Source organism: Cladosporium halotolerans (genome assembly GCF_011745625.1).
Source record: "Cladosporium halotolerans strain TM138-S3 chromosome Unknown Sca12, whole genome shotgun sequence".
Lineage (NCBI taxonomy): Eukaryota > Fungi > Ascomycota > Dothideomycetes > Cladosporiales > Cladosporiaceae > Cladosporium > Cladosporium halotolerans.
This window is the reverse complement of record NW_027191463.1, coordinates 558,598-572,387: the sequence shown is the minus strand read 5'-3', so window position 1 is coordinate 572,387 and position 13,790 is coordinate 558,598. Positions and strand designations below refer to the sequence as shown.

Below are 13,790 nucleotides of genomic sequence, written 5' to 3'. Positions count from 1 at the left end.
AACCAAATCACAAGAAACCAAATCACACATCAACCCCCATAACCCCACCCACAACCTCCCCCGCCAACCCCCTCACAACCTCACTGCTACCCCCCGCCTCGACGCCAACAACATCCCCCTCGTCCTCGCCCGGCGCCTCCAGACTCTCAAACTGGCTCCGGACCATATAATCCTTCATGTAATGGTTCTTGCGCGCGCGCACGCGGTCCATGAGCAGGGCCTCCGTCGCGCGCAAGAAGATGAAATGCACCTTGATGTGCGGGTGCTGCAGCGAGGCCAGGCGGAGGATGTCGCGGTACTTGCGCTTGAGGGCGGAGCAAGTCAGGATGACGCCTGCGGGGCGGGAGGCGGGGTTGGCGGAGGGGAAGGAGAGAGGTTGCAGCAGGGTGCGGATGGCGGTGTCGCGGAGGAGGATGAGCCAGTCCCAGCGGTCGGCGTCGGTGAGGGGGGAGCCGTGGGCCATTTTGGCGATGTTGGTTGGGGTGTGGTACTGGTTTATGTCGTTAGTTTGGGGAGGGATAGAGGAGGGTGGGGCTGGTAAGAAGGTGGGACTTACAGTGTCGCCTTCCAAGTAGGGCATTCCGAAAGTCGCGTGCAGGTGTTCGGCGACGGAGGTCTTGCCGCAGCCGGCGGGGCCAGTGATGACCCAGATGTGTTGGTGTTCTGTGGGAGGCTGCGGGATGGCGGCGTCGGTGGTGGTCATGGCGGCGGCGGAGAGTTTGGCGGCGGCGGATTGCGGGGAGGGAGATTCGTTTGGTGGGGTGGGAGGGAGGGTGGGCGAGGTGGACATTTTGGTGGTGGTTGTTTGGTAAAATGGGAGAGGAGAGAGACAGAGGGCGGCCCGGGGTTTGACAGTGAGACTTGGGATGTGAGGTCGGGCGTTGCCTTTCGTGTTTGGAGTAGATTGAGTTTGGGGGATCCTTGGATTTTGACTGGCGAGCGAGGGTGACGCAAGGGCTGCAGAGGGAGAGATGTAGAGATGTAGATGTCGATGTAGATATGAAGATGGGAGAGGAGGCAGATGGCCCAAGGCGCGTGAGGGTTTTCGATTTTGTCTATATAGCTGCGGCGTCTGGGTGACAGTGGACTGGTAGCAGGGCGGGCGGTCAGGGCAGTCGAGCAAAGGCCGAGGGCTGATCGCATGCGGCAGGCCAGCCCGGGGGGAGAGTGCGGGTGATTATTGCAGGCGAGTGCGGGTGAGTGCCGACGTAGGCGTGCACTGCGTGGCTGCCATGAGGCCATGAGGGCGACGACGGACTGCGCGCGGATAGTGGGGGCGGAGGTGGAGGAGGCGGAGAGCGCGCGGCGAATGGGAGACTGAGGCTCGACGGATGGTGTGGCGGGAGGCAGGGCCAGCCATCCGGCGGCAGCGCGAAGGTCGACTGTCAGCCTGCGGGCCAAGCTGGGAGCGCGCTTTGACTTTTCCCCGGCACGCTCGTGCTTCGGCGATTGACCACGGCCAATTTTACCGTCTGGTGGTTGACGGCGTGGGAGGGAAGAAATGCTGCCACCTAGGATGCCTTGTACCATTGAGAGTGATCCTTGATAATTGGTAGCATCATCATCCCGGAGTATTTCCTCAAATGGAGCAGACATACCACACTTCTGCAAAAAGCATACAGTAAGGCCGTGCAGTGCAATAATGCAAGGCGCCTCAGGCTCGTTATCGCATGCTTCCAGAACCTCTCTGGCAGCTTATCGCAGACCTCACTTCATGCTTCTGTACCTATCATGCATGGAGACGTAGCTTGACATGACCTCCAAGCACGCACCTATCATCCATTAGGAAAAATCACTTTCAATAGTCCGGTTCAATCTCAGTCGCAATCAAATATCCTTCCTCCAAGATGCCCCTCCCACCAATCAACCCACCAGTCATCAACTCCGCCAACCCCTGGGCAACAACCCTCTCCGACCTCCAAACCCTCTACGACAGTCCCTTCACTGGAGCCGTGACAACCCGCACAAGCCTCCTAGACGGCTTCGACCACGACCCATCCATCCACCAATTCGCCTTCTTCGACCCCACCACCCACACGCCCTCACAACCAAACAACCAACCCGCCTCCCCCACCATGCAAACCGCAACCCTCAACACCCTCGGCTACAGCCCACACCCTCTTTCTTACTACCTCACCGCCATCCGCACCATAACCACCTCCCACCACAACCCCACCAAACCCTTCATAATCTCCATCACCGGCCCCCCAAAAGACATCCTCACAGCCTACCAACAAATCACCGCCCTGCAAGCCCTCCTCCCCACCACCCCCCTAGCAGCCGAACTCAACCTCTCCTGCCCCAACATCCCCTCCCTCCCGCCACCCGCCTACTCCCTCCCCTCCCTCCTCTCCTACCTGACCCTCCTCGCCCCCTCGCGCGCGCACAGCCCCGTCCCCCTCGGCCTCAAAATCCCCCCCTACACCTACGCCGACCAATTCACGACCCTCGTCTCCGCGCTCAAATCCACAGCCCCGCGCTGCTGCGTCGACTTCCTCACAGCCACAAACACCCTCGGCTCCGCCCTGCTGCTCTCCCCAACGCCCTCCTCCTCTCCCGGCGCCCCAGCTCTGGCCTCCGCCTCCGGCGCCGGCACGGGCGGGTTGGCGGGCAGCCCGCTGCACGCGCTGGCGCTGGGGAATGTGCGGATTCTGCGAGGGCTGCTGGATGCTGAGGAGGGGTTGCGGGGCGTGGAGATCATTGGTGTGGGCGGGGTGAGAGACTTGCAGGGGGCGGAGAGGATGCGGGCGGTTGGAGCAAGGGTCGTAGGGGTTGGGAGCGCGTTGGGGAGTGAGGGGGTGGGGGTTTTTGAGAGGGTTTGTGGTGGGAGGGTGGATGCGAAGGCGAGATTGTGAGGAGAGAAGGGATCAAGGGTGCGTGATGCTTGGGGGTTGGTTAAGGGTGACTGAGGTTAAGGTGAGATTGGAGGTGGAAGGGCTTTAGTGGAACGAAATGGGGTGATCTATACGGTCGTGTTTATTTTTATTGATGGTTCCCTGTTAGGTCTAAGGGTCTAAGGGAAAATCTACATTTCTTGCGATGCGCCTCCTCTTCAGAGTACGAATCGTTCTTGCATGATCGTTTTATCACTGGCCTCCCATTGAACGGCCTCGCTCGCACGTTTCCTGGCCCCATGTAGCCGGCGGCGTTTCATCTTTGAGCGCCTTTCGAGCGAACGAAAGTGCCACTCAAAAGAAAGTCATCGGACGGCCAAAATTTAGACCTCCGGGTAAAGATCCCTACAATCATCAAGTCAGCCAACCATCCTCGCCAAACACCCGAATAAAACATCAAGGAAAAAAAAAAAACAAAAAAAAAACAAAGACTCACGTCCTCCTCTCCTGCGGCAACCCCCTCCTCCTGCCCTCCAAATACTCCAAATCGACATCCACAACCAAACACTCCGGCTCACCCCTCCACTCCCCGCCCGCCTCAGCCAACACCTCCCCCCACGGACTGACAACCACACTATGCCCATAACTCCTCCTGACCTCATTATGCCGCCCAACCTGCGCCGCAGCAACCACATAACAAAGCGTCTCGACCGCCCGCGCCTGCAGCAGCGGCAGCCAGTGCACGCGCCCCGTATCCGGGTGGAACGCGGACGGGTACAGCAGGATCTCCGCGCCCAGGCGCTTGTGGTGCAGCGCGAGCTCGGCGAAGCGCAGGTCGAAGCAGATGGCCGGGCCGACTTTGCCTGCTGGGGTGGGGAACGGGGCGGGCAGGGCGGCGCCGCGCTCGACGCTGGCGGACTCGCGCATCGTGGGCCCGCCGTTGGGGAGGGCGATGTCGAAGAGGTGGAGTTTCTGGTAGCGGTTTGTGATTTCGCCGCGCTCGGAGATCCAGAGGAGGGTGTTTTTGAGCTTGTCCGGGGAGGAGGAGGAGGGTTCGTGGACGCCGACGGAGATGGGGAGGGAGTGGGTTGCGGCGAGGGATTGGAGGCCGAGGACGAGGGGGGAGGTGCTGGTGGGTTGGCAGAGGGAGAGGGATTCGGTGGCGTTGTGGGCGAGGTAGTCGGTTGCTTCGGGGAGGAAGACGGCCTGGAGGTGATGGGGTTGGTGAGAATGTGCTGTGGTTTTGGGTTGGTGGCGTTGTAGCGTACCTTTGCACCAGCGGCGACGGCCTTGTTGATCACGACGCGACATTGTTCTAGGTTCTCCTCCATGGAGGCTGTCGAGCAGATTTGACCTACAGCCTGGGGAGGGTTAGTATGGTGGCGTACGTGTTGGCCGTAGAAACCAGGCTAAGACTTACGATAAGAACCATGACTGCTGAAATCTATTTAATCCGAGGAGACGATGGGGGTATACTTGACAGGACGGCTATGCGTCTATGTTCAAAAGAAACGAAAGAGGTTCGATGTACGAAAGACGGACGTTCAGAAGGATTAGAAAGCAAACCAAGTCTACATGTACCTGACTAAAGGCCGATCAAGAGTCTGATAGCGGCGAATGTAGTGATAATGACAGGGTCATCGGATCGGAAGAATCGGCCGTCTGCAGCCCACCGCGATCTGACATGGGATTTTGACCGCGTTGCCATCGACTTCTCGCCCGCCGACGCGGCCGTCATCGGTCGACGTCGTGGCCGAGCGTGGCTCGCGTGGCTTGACCCTTGAGCGTTCCAAGTCCCTTGTGGCACTCCCGCGTGGATCTCCGCGCTGCAGGACAGCCAAGTCCCGATCGGGAAGTTCGCGGCATCTCGAGCTCCAGCTACGAACAACTACCACCTCTATACCCCCAAACACACCAACCAACAGCTTCGCCAAAATGAAGGCGCCCTCACCTCTGGGCCTCCAGGCCCTCCGCCTCCTCGCCCTAACCGAAACCCGCTCCTCCTGCACCCTCACAAACCGTCGAACCTACGCCTCGCAACCCTCGCAAAAAGACCCCAAACCCACGCAAAAACAACCCCCTCCCCCAGCTCCCTTCAACAAACCCGTCCCCACCGACCTCCCCGGCTACAAGCTGCGCGCGCAACCCGACGACAGCGACGAATTCCAACCCACACCCCTCAGCCGGCCCATCGGAATGCCCTACCCCCCGGTCCCCGGCGACAACATGGGGCTCGACCTGCGCTCCCTGCGCCAGCGCCGCGACGACTTCGTCAACTACGAGAAACACTTGCAGAAGCGCAGCCGGATGACGAAGCAGATCTCCAAGCCGTACTTCCGCGACTGGAGCAACCTGCGCTTCCACAAGGGCAAGCAGTTCGTCGCGCCGCCGCGGCTGTTCCGGGCGGAGCACGCGCTGTTCTTCCCGAACTTCTTCGGCAAGACGCTGCGCAAAGACGCCGCGAGGGTCGACTCGAAAGACGGATACAGAGGGTACGGGCGCAACTCGTGCGAGGCGACGAGGGGCAAGGTGTCGGTCGTGAGCATCGTGAGCAGCCAGTGGGCGGTGAACCAGACGGCGACGTTCGTGTCGCCGAAGCAGAACGCGGCGCTGCACCAGGTGCTGGCGGATGCGAAGGACTGCGCGCAGGTGGTGGAGATCAACCGCGAGGAGAACTGGCTGAAGTGGTGGATTCTGCAGCTGTTCAAGGGCAACCTGCGCCGGACGCGGAGCCTCGAGGAGCAAGGGCGGTATTTCATGGTGTACCGCGGCGTGTCGGATGTCATGAAGGAGGCGATTGGGTTGCTGAACGACGTGACGGGGTATGTGTACCTTGTGGATGAGGAGAATCGCATCCGTTGGGCGGGCAGTGCGAATGCGGAGCCGGAGGAGAAGGAGAGCTTGGTCTCTTGCTTGAGCAAGCTTATTCATGAGGCCAGGATGCCGAAGTCTGAGAAGCCGCAGCCGTCTCTTGAGGATGCCGTTGATGATGTGACTGGTCGGGAGTCGAAGGCAGCCACGGCTTAAAGTCTGTGTTGTCGATATCCTACCACTTGCCTCCGTCTATAAATGCAGACGAACGCTGCTGCTTGCTAAAAATCCGAGTCTACGGTCTGAGAGACTCAAGCAAGTCTCACTCCTGCAACCAGTCGCTTCGACTCCCAGGATCATCTGGCGGCATGAATGGTAGCATTGATCCAGCGCTTCGATTGGGACACGCCAATTTCGTCTTCGATCTGCTTTACCACCGGCGTATGGGCAGGCGGCATCGCAGAGAGTGGAGAATGCTTTGAAGCCATGCCAGAGGCCGTACTCTGCCTTGTACAAACCACAGAATTGCGGGTGAATAGACTTGGACCAGCGCAGGAATCTCCAGCAGGAAGGGATAAACAATACATTCATAACGAGACCTTCACTGGCAAGAGCGAAGGGAAACTGCACGTCTCACAGACTCCGCACGAGAGGAGGGATGTGATGTACAATGTATGAAAAGAAGGGATTTTGTAATCATCTTGGAGGAGACGACCGCCTATGTAGCTACTATGTACAACAATTTTACTCTCAAGACCTTGCGTGGACCACGTACAGACCATATATCCCCGTGAACAGAGCACGAGTGATGACTGGGAACGCCCTATGCGTTGGTTCGCATGGTACTCGCAGGCGCGTGTGGCGACAGCTGTTGCTGATCGGGACTGAATGCTTGATCCTCTATCCAGTTGCATGACGAGATCGGGCCATGCCGGCCCCTTGCCTGTGTTCCTCTCGGTTTCTAGAACACTAGAACAGGCTAGAGTCGGATGCCGTGCAGTCCTCAAGCACGTGCCTTGGTAAATGTAGTCCTTCCAGTGCGAGATATGCAGTAATATAAAGTTCAGTCACCGTAGGTGGAGAGCCGTGCTGTTGATCGAGGATTGTGCCGAGCAGTTGAGAGGCGTATCATGAAGGGTGTCGCGCGGACAATCGCAAGGCTGGCAAAGACCAGAGATGGCGGCGGGGGTTACTGTGAGATGATCAATGTTCAGGGCATTTGTGAACCCATGTATCCGCCTGCATAATCTGAGACCCGAATAATTGACGACAGCGAAAAGTCTCGGAAGAAAAGGGTATCATCGTTTGCACTTTTGAGCATTTCATCCGCTACGGAGTTAGAATGGTAGTTTTTCCCATCGCGCCATGAAAAGCACACGCTCCCAAATGCACCAGCAGTCCAGCAACGAAAACCCTTACTGCGCCTGTGAAACATCCAAGTCAGTACATTTTGTCCTGACTCGAAAGAAATGGTCCGACCCCAGTGGTCCATCATCATGTACGCACCTTGACGGCGTAGTTGCGCTGAGGGAAGTGCCTCTGCTTCTTGGCCTGCTTCTCGGTGACGAGGTTCTGCTCGTGCTTGGTCATTCTCCTGCGGATGGCGCGAGTCTGCTTGGCGCGGAGGTCGAGCGGCAGGTACTTCTTGCCCTTGTAGAAGATGCGGAGCTGGGCGCGCTGGTTGGCGTTGATGACGGTGAGGACGCGGGCGATCGACTTGCGGACGTCGTGGCTGTTTGCGCAATCTGCGTCAGTATTGTGATTCTCTGCTGGCGACCTTGTTCGCGTGCCTCGATTCCACATTCAATGTTCCTCCACTTTTTTTCCGCCTCTTTCAAACTCGGGTTCGGGATTGGACGCACATCTTGCTCAGCTTCGACTGGGCACCACCGGCGATCTTCTGGGTGCGCAGAGCCACGAGCTCCTGCTTGAGCTCATCGAGCTGCTTGTGGAGATCCTCCTTGTTCTTGCCCCAAAGCTGCTGGGCTCTGACCTTGCCGGACGACTGCCAAATTCCACCGGTCAGCATTTCCTCCTCATTCCAGATGCGAGCGTGCGGTCGGAAATTACCATTATGAAGGATTGTCGGGGTGTGGGTGGTCGTTATCGTCGTCGAGAGTCGCGGGTGGTCTTCGTCGGAGTCGCGGGTCCAAATTCAGCCAGAGAAGACTGTGAATGAAGTCTTGGCTTTGTGTGCGGGCAAGCGCGCACCTGGACGGATAGACCCGCGCATCCCGCGAGCTAGCCGCCGGCCTCCACCTGACGCTTAGACGCTAGCCACCCAATGCGGCAGGATGCTTGGGTCGTGTTCGGTCGCGGAGCGCATCATCTTGAAAGACGGACTTGTCGATTTCTTGGACTTACACCACCCAGGGGAGGATTGGCCTGGACACGCATACCTTACTACAACTATCACAGCCGCCTGCATCTCCCAACATGGCAGCTGCAGGTGCGACATGGGCGCAGGTGCGCCAGCAGGCAAGAGCGGCGGAGACACAGGTGTGTTCAAGGCGGATACCTCAAGTCGCAAGAGGAATATATGTTGACGAATAGGCCAGACCGAATCTCTATTCCACACATACGCACAATTTGCCGCAAAGTCAGACATCGATCCCAAACCCAGCGAAGAGGAGCAGAAGACGGAACAGCAGCTAAATGAGATCCTCGAGAAGGTGCGACTATAAGCCATGCCGAATGTGCTGGTCTTTTGTTTGCCAGACAACATACGTTAGCCCAATCTTGCGACACGCCTTCCTAACACTTCTTCCCAGCGCTCGACTCTCATCGGGCAACTCGCCCGCATCCTCGATTCCGAACCTACAACCTCCGCCCTTAAGTCAACCAACCTCGCCCGCCACCGCGAAATCCTCCAACAACACCGCACCGAGCTCTCGCGATTAAAGTCCCAGATATCCACCGCACGCGACCGCGCAAACCTCCTCTCCAACGTACGCTCCGACATCAACGCCTACCGCGCACGCGACAACCCCGAATCCGCCGAAGCAGACTACATGCTCGACGAGCGACGGCGGCTGGATAACAGCCACAACGTGACGGACGCTGTGCTGAGCCAGGCATACGCCGTCAATGAGAGTTTTGCGCTGCAGCGAGAGAGCTTGAGCAGCATCCAGAGGCGGATCACAGGCGCGGCGGCACAGATACCCGGGATCAACGGGCTGATGCAGAGGATTGGGTCGAAGAAGAGGAGAGACGGGATTATCTTGGGCAGCTTCATTGCAATTTGCTGTCTCATGCTGCTTTGGTTTTGGTGAGGCATTTGCTGGCATGTACTATTTTGTTGAACGGCGAGGCGTTTTTGTGTTGGGGAGCATGTTTGCACATAGCACTTTGATACCATCGTGAGTACTATATTTACCCATAACGATGCGGTTGCTTCCAAATGGCCGTCTTCAAACTGAATGGACAGCTGCTGTCAGTCCTCGTTCCCACCACTGCAACGGAAGTGAGGGGGCCTTGACAGCGCGATTCTTTCCAAAAAGGGACGGCAACAAGCGTTGTGCATCAAGAATACCGTCTCAAAAGTCGCCATGCGCTTGTGAGCACAGATGCAGAGCTTCGGCTAGAGGCCAGAGGAAGGAACCATTAAGGTGTAAGCCTTGAGGCGACTATTAGACTGATATGTCCGGTTCATTTCATCCAGATATGTACTATGTACCAAAAGCATTACTAGTCGTGATGAGATATTACCGAATTCATCTGCACGTTTTGTGTCTTCATTCCCTCATTGGCACATCCCAGAGCTGCCAATCCCGACAAGAGTGAGTTCAGTAGTGAACTCAATCCCATCACATTCTCAACCGTGCAGAATCGTGCTCAAAGCGCGTTGGCGATCGCCGCTCAGTAACGATAACATCATTCGCCGCATATTCGACCCTAGAACCTCTCAAAAGTACTTCTGAAGCTGTTCATCATCAAGCTCCGCCGCAATCTCCGGATCAACATTGGCGGGGACATTGACGCCAGGCGAGGGATTCGACGAAAGCGGTCGCTCGGATGACCTCGCATCAGCAGGCGAATAGGGCCCTCTTGAGCGCGCCTCATCAACGAACCCAGGCTCGCCAGTATCGACCGTATGTGCCGATGAATGGCTCATGGCGCGCCTCTTGCGCACCTCAGAAGACGCATAAGGCGACTCGCTCTCGGCCATAATCTGCTGGTGTGCAATCCACCACCTCTGGCGGTCGTCCTCGGCAAGCAGCGGCTGCTGGTTCCATTCGGATGTCTTAGCCGAGTACGGCATGTTGGAGTAGCGGTCTTGTAGCCGCTTCACGATCCGGTCCACGCTCTCGCCCTCGGCGGGCGGCTGCTGGTAGAGCTTTGACAAGGCATCGTAGAGCACTGCCTCTGTGTTCACGAGCCGGTTTTCCAGCACGGCCAGGTAGCCCACTTGCGGACCCCGTTGTTTCGCCTCGGGATAGTGGCAGGTGACTTTCGCGTCGATGCAGTGCGAGCACGATGGACTGGGGGCGTCAGGATAGGGCTAGCATGTATGTTCGCGCCACGCGACGAGGCCTGAGCTTACAGCTTGCGGTCACACTGGTGAAGAAAGAGGAAGGTATCAGCAATCCATGTTCGCAAGCCAATAATACCATAAGTGGTAGGTGATCCTTACCTTCGTCTTCCGCCGCCGGCATACCTCGCACGAGAGAGGGTTTTGCTGCGCAGCTTCCTACAAGCACAGCCGAGGCATGGTCAGCCCTAACACGGGGTCTCCAGGTCGCGATCGACCCTGCACAAGTCGGATACGGTACGTACGCAATTCTTGACCTGCACAAATGTTTGAGAGGGTTTTGACATGACACGGGGCGCGGATTGGGGTGGGCGGGCGAGGCGGAGTGCGCTGAGGTTGCAGCGGACGATTGTCCCGCCGAATTCGCGGAGGGTGTGAGACCCCGACGGACGGGGCGGCTTCGCATGTGATCCTTCCGAGGTTAAACTCTAAGGTGCAGTACGTGAAATTTTGCGCCTATGAATCGGTGTACTATGCATTGGCTGCGCTATCTGATCGCCTTTTCAAGCGAGATGATGACATTGCGCCAGCTGAACGATTACAGACGCTCTTTCGGCGTCCTCTTTTGCCCGAGCAGGTGCTCAACACCTGAACATGAACCAACCGTTTGTTCGCTCCCTATAGCCGGAGTTGCATTTGTCCAGCGGTGCCGCCGATGTTCTGCATGAAATCGAGTTTCAGGTCATTAGAATGCTTCCAGAGGATACGGCGAGTGTAGGGACGTAGGCCGCTTAGAGCTTTGGCCAAATGCTCTGGTAAATGTGCTTCAGTAAAGTGAGCGTGACTTTCCTGTAGCCCTTCGTGTTCATTTGGGTATCGAAGACAAGGTCAGGACCGGCTCAAGTCTCGACCACCATCTCATCCGTAGTGCCATTCGTCTCGTCTCCCCACAGACCAGCAATCTTGAAAGGCTCGGCCATGGTCTGCACGATAGTGACCTGAGACTTGCCCTTGGGGTCGACCTTCTTGGTCTCCTGCACAGTCGGAAGACGAATCCTGTCCTCGTTTACATCGTTTAGCACGACGAGCGAGGCGGCGTGCAGGTTCGGTACACCACCCCTTCCAAGACGGCCACGCTTGCGTGCAACGTCTACCAAAAACCTAGTCGCCAGATCGCTGTTGGCGGTGACGACGGGTGGCAATTGGTAGTAATCAATCAGTCTTTGCACGCCATCCTCGGTCTTCTGCATGCGCTCCATGAGCGCAGAAACGGCTTTGACGGGATCGGCGAGGGCTTGCTTCGGGAGGACTTTCTTCTCGGGCTGTGCGTTTGGTGCCTTCTTCTTCGGAATCGCAACACCAGACGGAACCTCCTCGTCGTCCTCATCATCGTCCTCATCGTCATCATCGTCGTCCTCATCATGTTCCACCGCCCTCGCTTGCGCCGAAGCAAGCAGCGCAGCCATAGGGTTGCTGCCATCATCCTCCATATCCATGTCGTCCTCATCGCCATCCATCTCCACCTCCTGCTCCATAGCACCAGCAACAGCACGCCCACTAGGCCCGGGCAGGGCCTCGTCGACAACCGCGCGACCCTCCCTGCGAGCCTTGGCCGTCTCGCGCCTCTGCATCTGCTCCTCCTCCTTCCTACGCTTGCTCTCTTCGATCTCAGCCAGCACCTTGGCCTTGTACGGGAACAAGTTGGGGACGCCGGGGTCCTTCTTCAAGCGACTGCGCCATTGCGGGTTGTTCTTCGCCGCCTTGCGGTCCTTGCGCTGCTTCTCGGCGGACTTCTTCTTGATGTTGTGGCGCAGGCGCGTGCTCTGGCGCTTTGAGGTGGGCTTACCGACCTTCATTTTGGCCGTGTGTGAAGACTTGTGTGTTTATGAATTGTTGCGAAAGCGTTCGGCTTTCGATGGGCGGCCAGGCGCTTGGAGAGGCTTCAACTTTTTTGGATGCCGCTAGAGGAACGTTGCAGGGACCCACTTTGCTGCCGCCGCGAATTTCTGCCGCCTGGGCGGTGAAGGCTGGATTAGCTGGCGTCTATCTCGAGATCTTATGCTCTGCTGTATAGGATGAACAGTTGATTACATACTCTCGTGCTGCGTTACAGCACTGGTAGGATGGCAGGTGGATTGTTTTGGGCGTCTGTTGTTCTCGCGGTAATCATTAGCGTATTCGCTCTAGACATCATGGGCCTCTTCAGCCGCAAGAACCATTTGGAGGTTGATGGCAAGGTAAGATATCCAATATTCTGCTTAAGAGGCCAATGTGTCGGGTTCGAATCCACGTTCTAATATTGTTGGTTTCACGATAGACTGTCCTGCTCACTGGGGGCTCCACTGGAATGGGCCGTGGCGTTGCGAAGATCCTGGCGAAAAAAGGAGCAAACATTGTCATCGTTGCCAGGAACCAGCAGCGACTCGCTGAAGCTGTGAAATACATCAGCGTAAGTGGCTCGTCCATGCATGGTATATCTGTGCTAGAAGACGTTTTGCCACTAACATTTGATCCAGGCCAGCGCGAAAGACACTTCCAAACAACGCTTCCACACCATCTCGGCAGATGTAACCAAACCAGAGGAGAACGATCGAATCATGGCAGAAGCTACCAAGTGGAATCACGGCCAGCCTCCGGACATTGTATGGCAAGTGGCAGGAGGCGCCCACCCGGCCCTTTTCAAAGACACCCCGATCGAAGTCCTGCGAAGCCAAATGGACATGAACTACTGGGGCGCAGCCTACCTCGCTCACACGACTCTAAACGCCTGGACAAAACCCTCCGCCGGCAGCCAGGATGCATCAACCGGACCCAGGCAATTCATCATGACTTCTTCCGTCGCGGCCCTCCTCGGCGCAGCAGGCTACGCGCCCTACTGCCCAGCCAAAGCCGCCATGCGATCCCTCGCAGACACTCTCCGATCTGAGGTGAACATCTACAATGGCTCGCGACGATCCAAAGACCCCAGTGTGCGCGCCGAAGCGCCGGGCCGCGATATCAGCATCCACCTTGTCATGCCCGGCACAATAACCTCACCTGGCTTCGAGAACGAGAACCTGACGAAGCACGCCGTGACGAAACTGCTGGAAAAAGACGACTCGCCTCAGACGGAAGACGAGGTTGCGGCGGCGGCCGTGAAAGGGCTGGAGAGCGGTGGATTTATTGTCACGACGCAGTTTATTGCCTCGTTGCTCCGTGCGGGTATGCTGGGTGGTAGTGCGAGGAACAACTGGCTGCTTGATACGCTTATGTCTTGGGTGGTGGCTGTTGCTTGGCTTTTTATCGGGCCTGATATGGACGCGAAGGTGTTCAATTATGGCAAAAAGTATGGCGCGAAGAACGTAGAAGAGGGCGCTAAGTAAAAAAGTTCGTTTGTCGCGAGAGGGTAGTCGGTGAGGCATGAGGATGCACCGGATGAAACGTGTACGACCAAATTCAATGCATGAAACCGAAGCAATTTACGACAAGCTTTTCACGAAGGTCATGCTAAGTTTTAAGCCTATTCACTAGAAAGAGTCTCAGATAACCTATAGTCTAATATAGGGCTTGTCACATGCGAGATCTCAGATATCGATCTCCACGCTTGCGGGTGGACCCTTCCCCCCCACGCTGGAGTGGTCCTCATGGCATCATCATAGTTGACGACATTGATCGACCAGCGGCATGGGATTCCA

General features: G+C 57.2%; 9 protein-coding genes across 9 annotated transcripts; 4 read left to right on the top strand and 5 right to left on the bottom strand.

Annotated features, from left to right (window-relative positions):
* Nucleotides 1–22: 22 nt before the first annotated feature.
* Nucleotides 23–790, bottom strand: WHR41_04203 (uncharacterized protein; the record flags this gene model as incomplete). Its single annotated transcript, XM_069372809.1, has 2 exons — nucleotides 23–490; nucleotides 557–790. The coding sequence occupies 2 exons, from the start codon at nucleotides 788–790 to the stop codon at nucleotides 23–25; spliced, it is 702 nt and encodes a 233-aa protein (XP_069230154.1).
* A 1,057-nt stretch (nucleotides 791–1,847) lies between these two features.
* On the top strand, nucleotides 1,848–2,855 carry WHR41_04202 (uncharacterized protein; the record flags this gene model as incomplete). Its single annotated transcript, XM_069372808.1, has 1 exon — nucleotides 1,848–2,855. One exon carries the CDS (start codon nucleotides 1,848–1,850, stop codon nucleotides 2,853–2,855), a length of 1,008 nt encoding a protein of 335 aa, XP_069230153.1.
* Nucleotides 2,856–3,217: 362 nt separating this feature from the next.
* Nucleotides 3,218–4,554, bottom strand: WHR41_04201 (uncharacterized protein; the record flags this gene model as incomplete). Its single annotated transcript, XM_069372807.1, has 4 exons — nucleotides 4,255–4,554; nucleotides 4,103–4,195; nucleotides 3,331–4,040; nucleotides 3,218–3,239 (listed from the first exon to the last, which is right to left on the bottom strand). Exons 1-4 carry the CDS (start codon nucleotides 4,264–4,266, stop codon nucleotides 3,218–3,220), a joined length of 837 nt encoding a protein of 278 aa, XP_069230152.1. The 5' UTR covers nucleotides 4,267–4,554.
* Nucleotides 4,555–4,769: 215 nt separating this feature from the next.
* On the top strand, nucleotides 4,770–5,861 carry WHR41_04200 (uncharacterized protein; the record flags this gene model as incomplete). Its single annotated transcript, XM_069372806.1, has 1 exon — nucleotides 4,770–5,861. One exon carries the CDS (start codon nucleotides 4,770–4,772, stop codon nucleotides 5,859–5,861), a length of 1,092 nt encoding a protein of 363 aa, XP_069230151.1.
* A 1,080-nt stretch (nucleotides 5,862–6,941) lies between these two features.
* On the bottom strand, nucleotides 6,942–7,789 carry WHR41_04199 (60S ribosomal protein uL29). Its single transcript, XM_069372805.1, has 4 exons — nucleotides 7,716–7,789; nucleotides 7,508–7,650; nucleotides 7,152–7,377; nucleotides 6,942–7,069 (listed from the first exon to the last, which is right to left on the bottom strand). Exons 1-4 carry the CDS (start codon nucleotides 7,716–7,718, stop codon nucleotides 7,061–7,063), a joined length of 381 nt encoding a protein of 126 aa, XP_069229973.1. The 5' UTR covers nucleotides 7,719–7,789; the 3' UTR covers nucleotides 6,942–7,060.
* A 205-nt stretch (nucleotides 7,790–7,994) lies between these two features.
* WHR41_04198 (uncharacterized protein) lies at nucleotides 7,995–9,046 on the top strand. Its single transcript, XM_069372804.1, has 3 exons — nucleotides 7,995–8,144; nucleotides 8,204–8,317; nucleotides 8,417–9,046. Exons 1-3 carry the CDS (start codon nucleotides 8,082–8,084, stop codon nucleotides 8,915–8,917), a joined length of 678 nt encoding a protein of 225 aa, XP_069229972.1. The 5' UTR covers nucleotides 7,995–8,081; the 3' UTR covers nucleotides 8,918–9,046.
* Nucleotides 9,047–9,272: 226 nt separating this feature from the next.
* Nucleotides 9,273–10,480, bottom strand: WHR41_04197 (uncharacterized protein). The gene is made up of 4 exons (XM_069372803.1): nucleotides 10,422–10,480; nucleotides 10,279–10,335; nucleotides 10,189–10,202; nucleotides 9,273–10,126 (listed from the first exon to the last, which is right to left on the bottom strand). Exons 1-4 carry the CDS (start codon nucleotides 10,461–10,463, stop codon nucleotides 9,550–9,552), a joined length of 690 nt encoding a protein of 229 aa, XP_069229981.1. The 5' UTR covers nucleotides 10,464–10,480; the 3' UTR covers nucleotides 9,273–9,549.
* Nucleotides 10,481–11,015: 535 nt separating this feature from the next.
* WHR41_04196 (uncharacterized protein) lies at nucleotides 11,016–11,972 on the bottom strand (the record flags this gene model as incomplete). Its single annotated transcript, XM_069372802.1, has 1 exon — nucleotides 11,016–11,972. One exon carries the CDS (start codon nucleotides 11,970–11,972, stop codon nucleotides 11,016–11,018), a length of 957 nt encoding a protein of 318 aa, XP_069229980.1.
* On the top strand, nucleotides 11,163–13,478 carry WHR41_04195 (uncharacterized protein; the record flags this gene model as incomplete). Its single annotated transcript, XM_069372801.1, has 3 exons — nucleotides 11,163–12,353; nucleotides 12,434–12,565; nucleotides 12,633–13,478. Exons 1-3 carry the CDS (start codon nucleotides 12,240–12,242, stop codon nucleotides 13,476–13,478), a joined length of 1,092 nt encoding a protein of 363 aa, XP_069229979.1. The 5' UTR covers nucleotides 11,163–12,239.
* Between the last annotated feature and the right edge of the window lie 312 nt (nucleotides 13,479–13,790).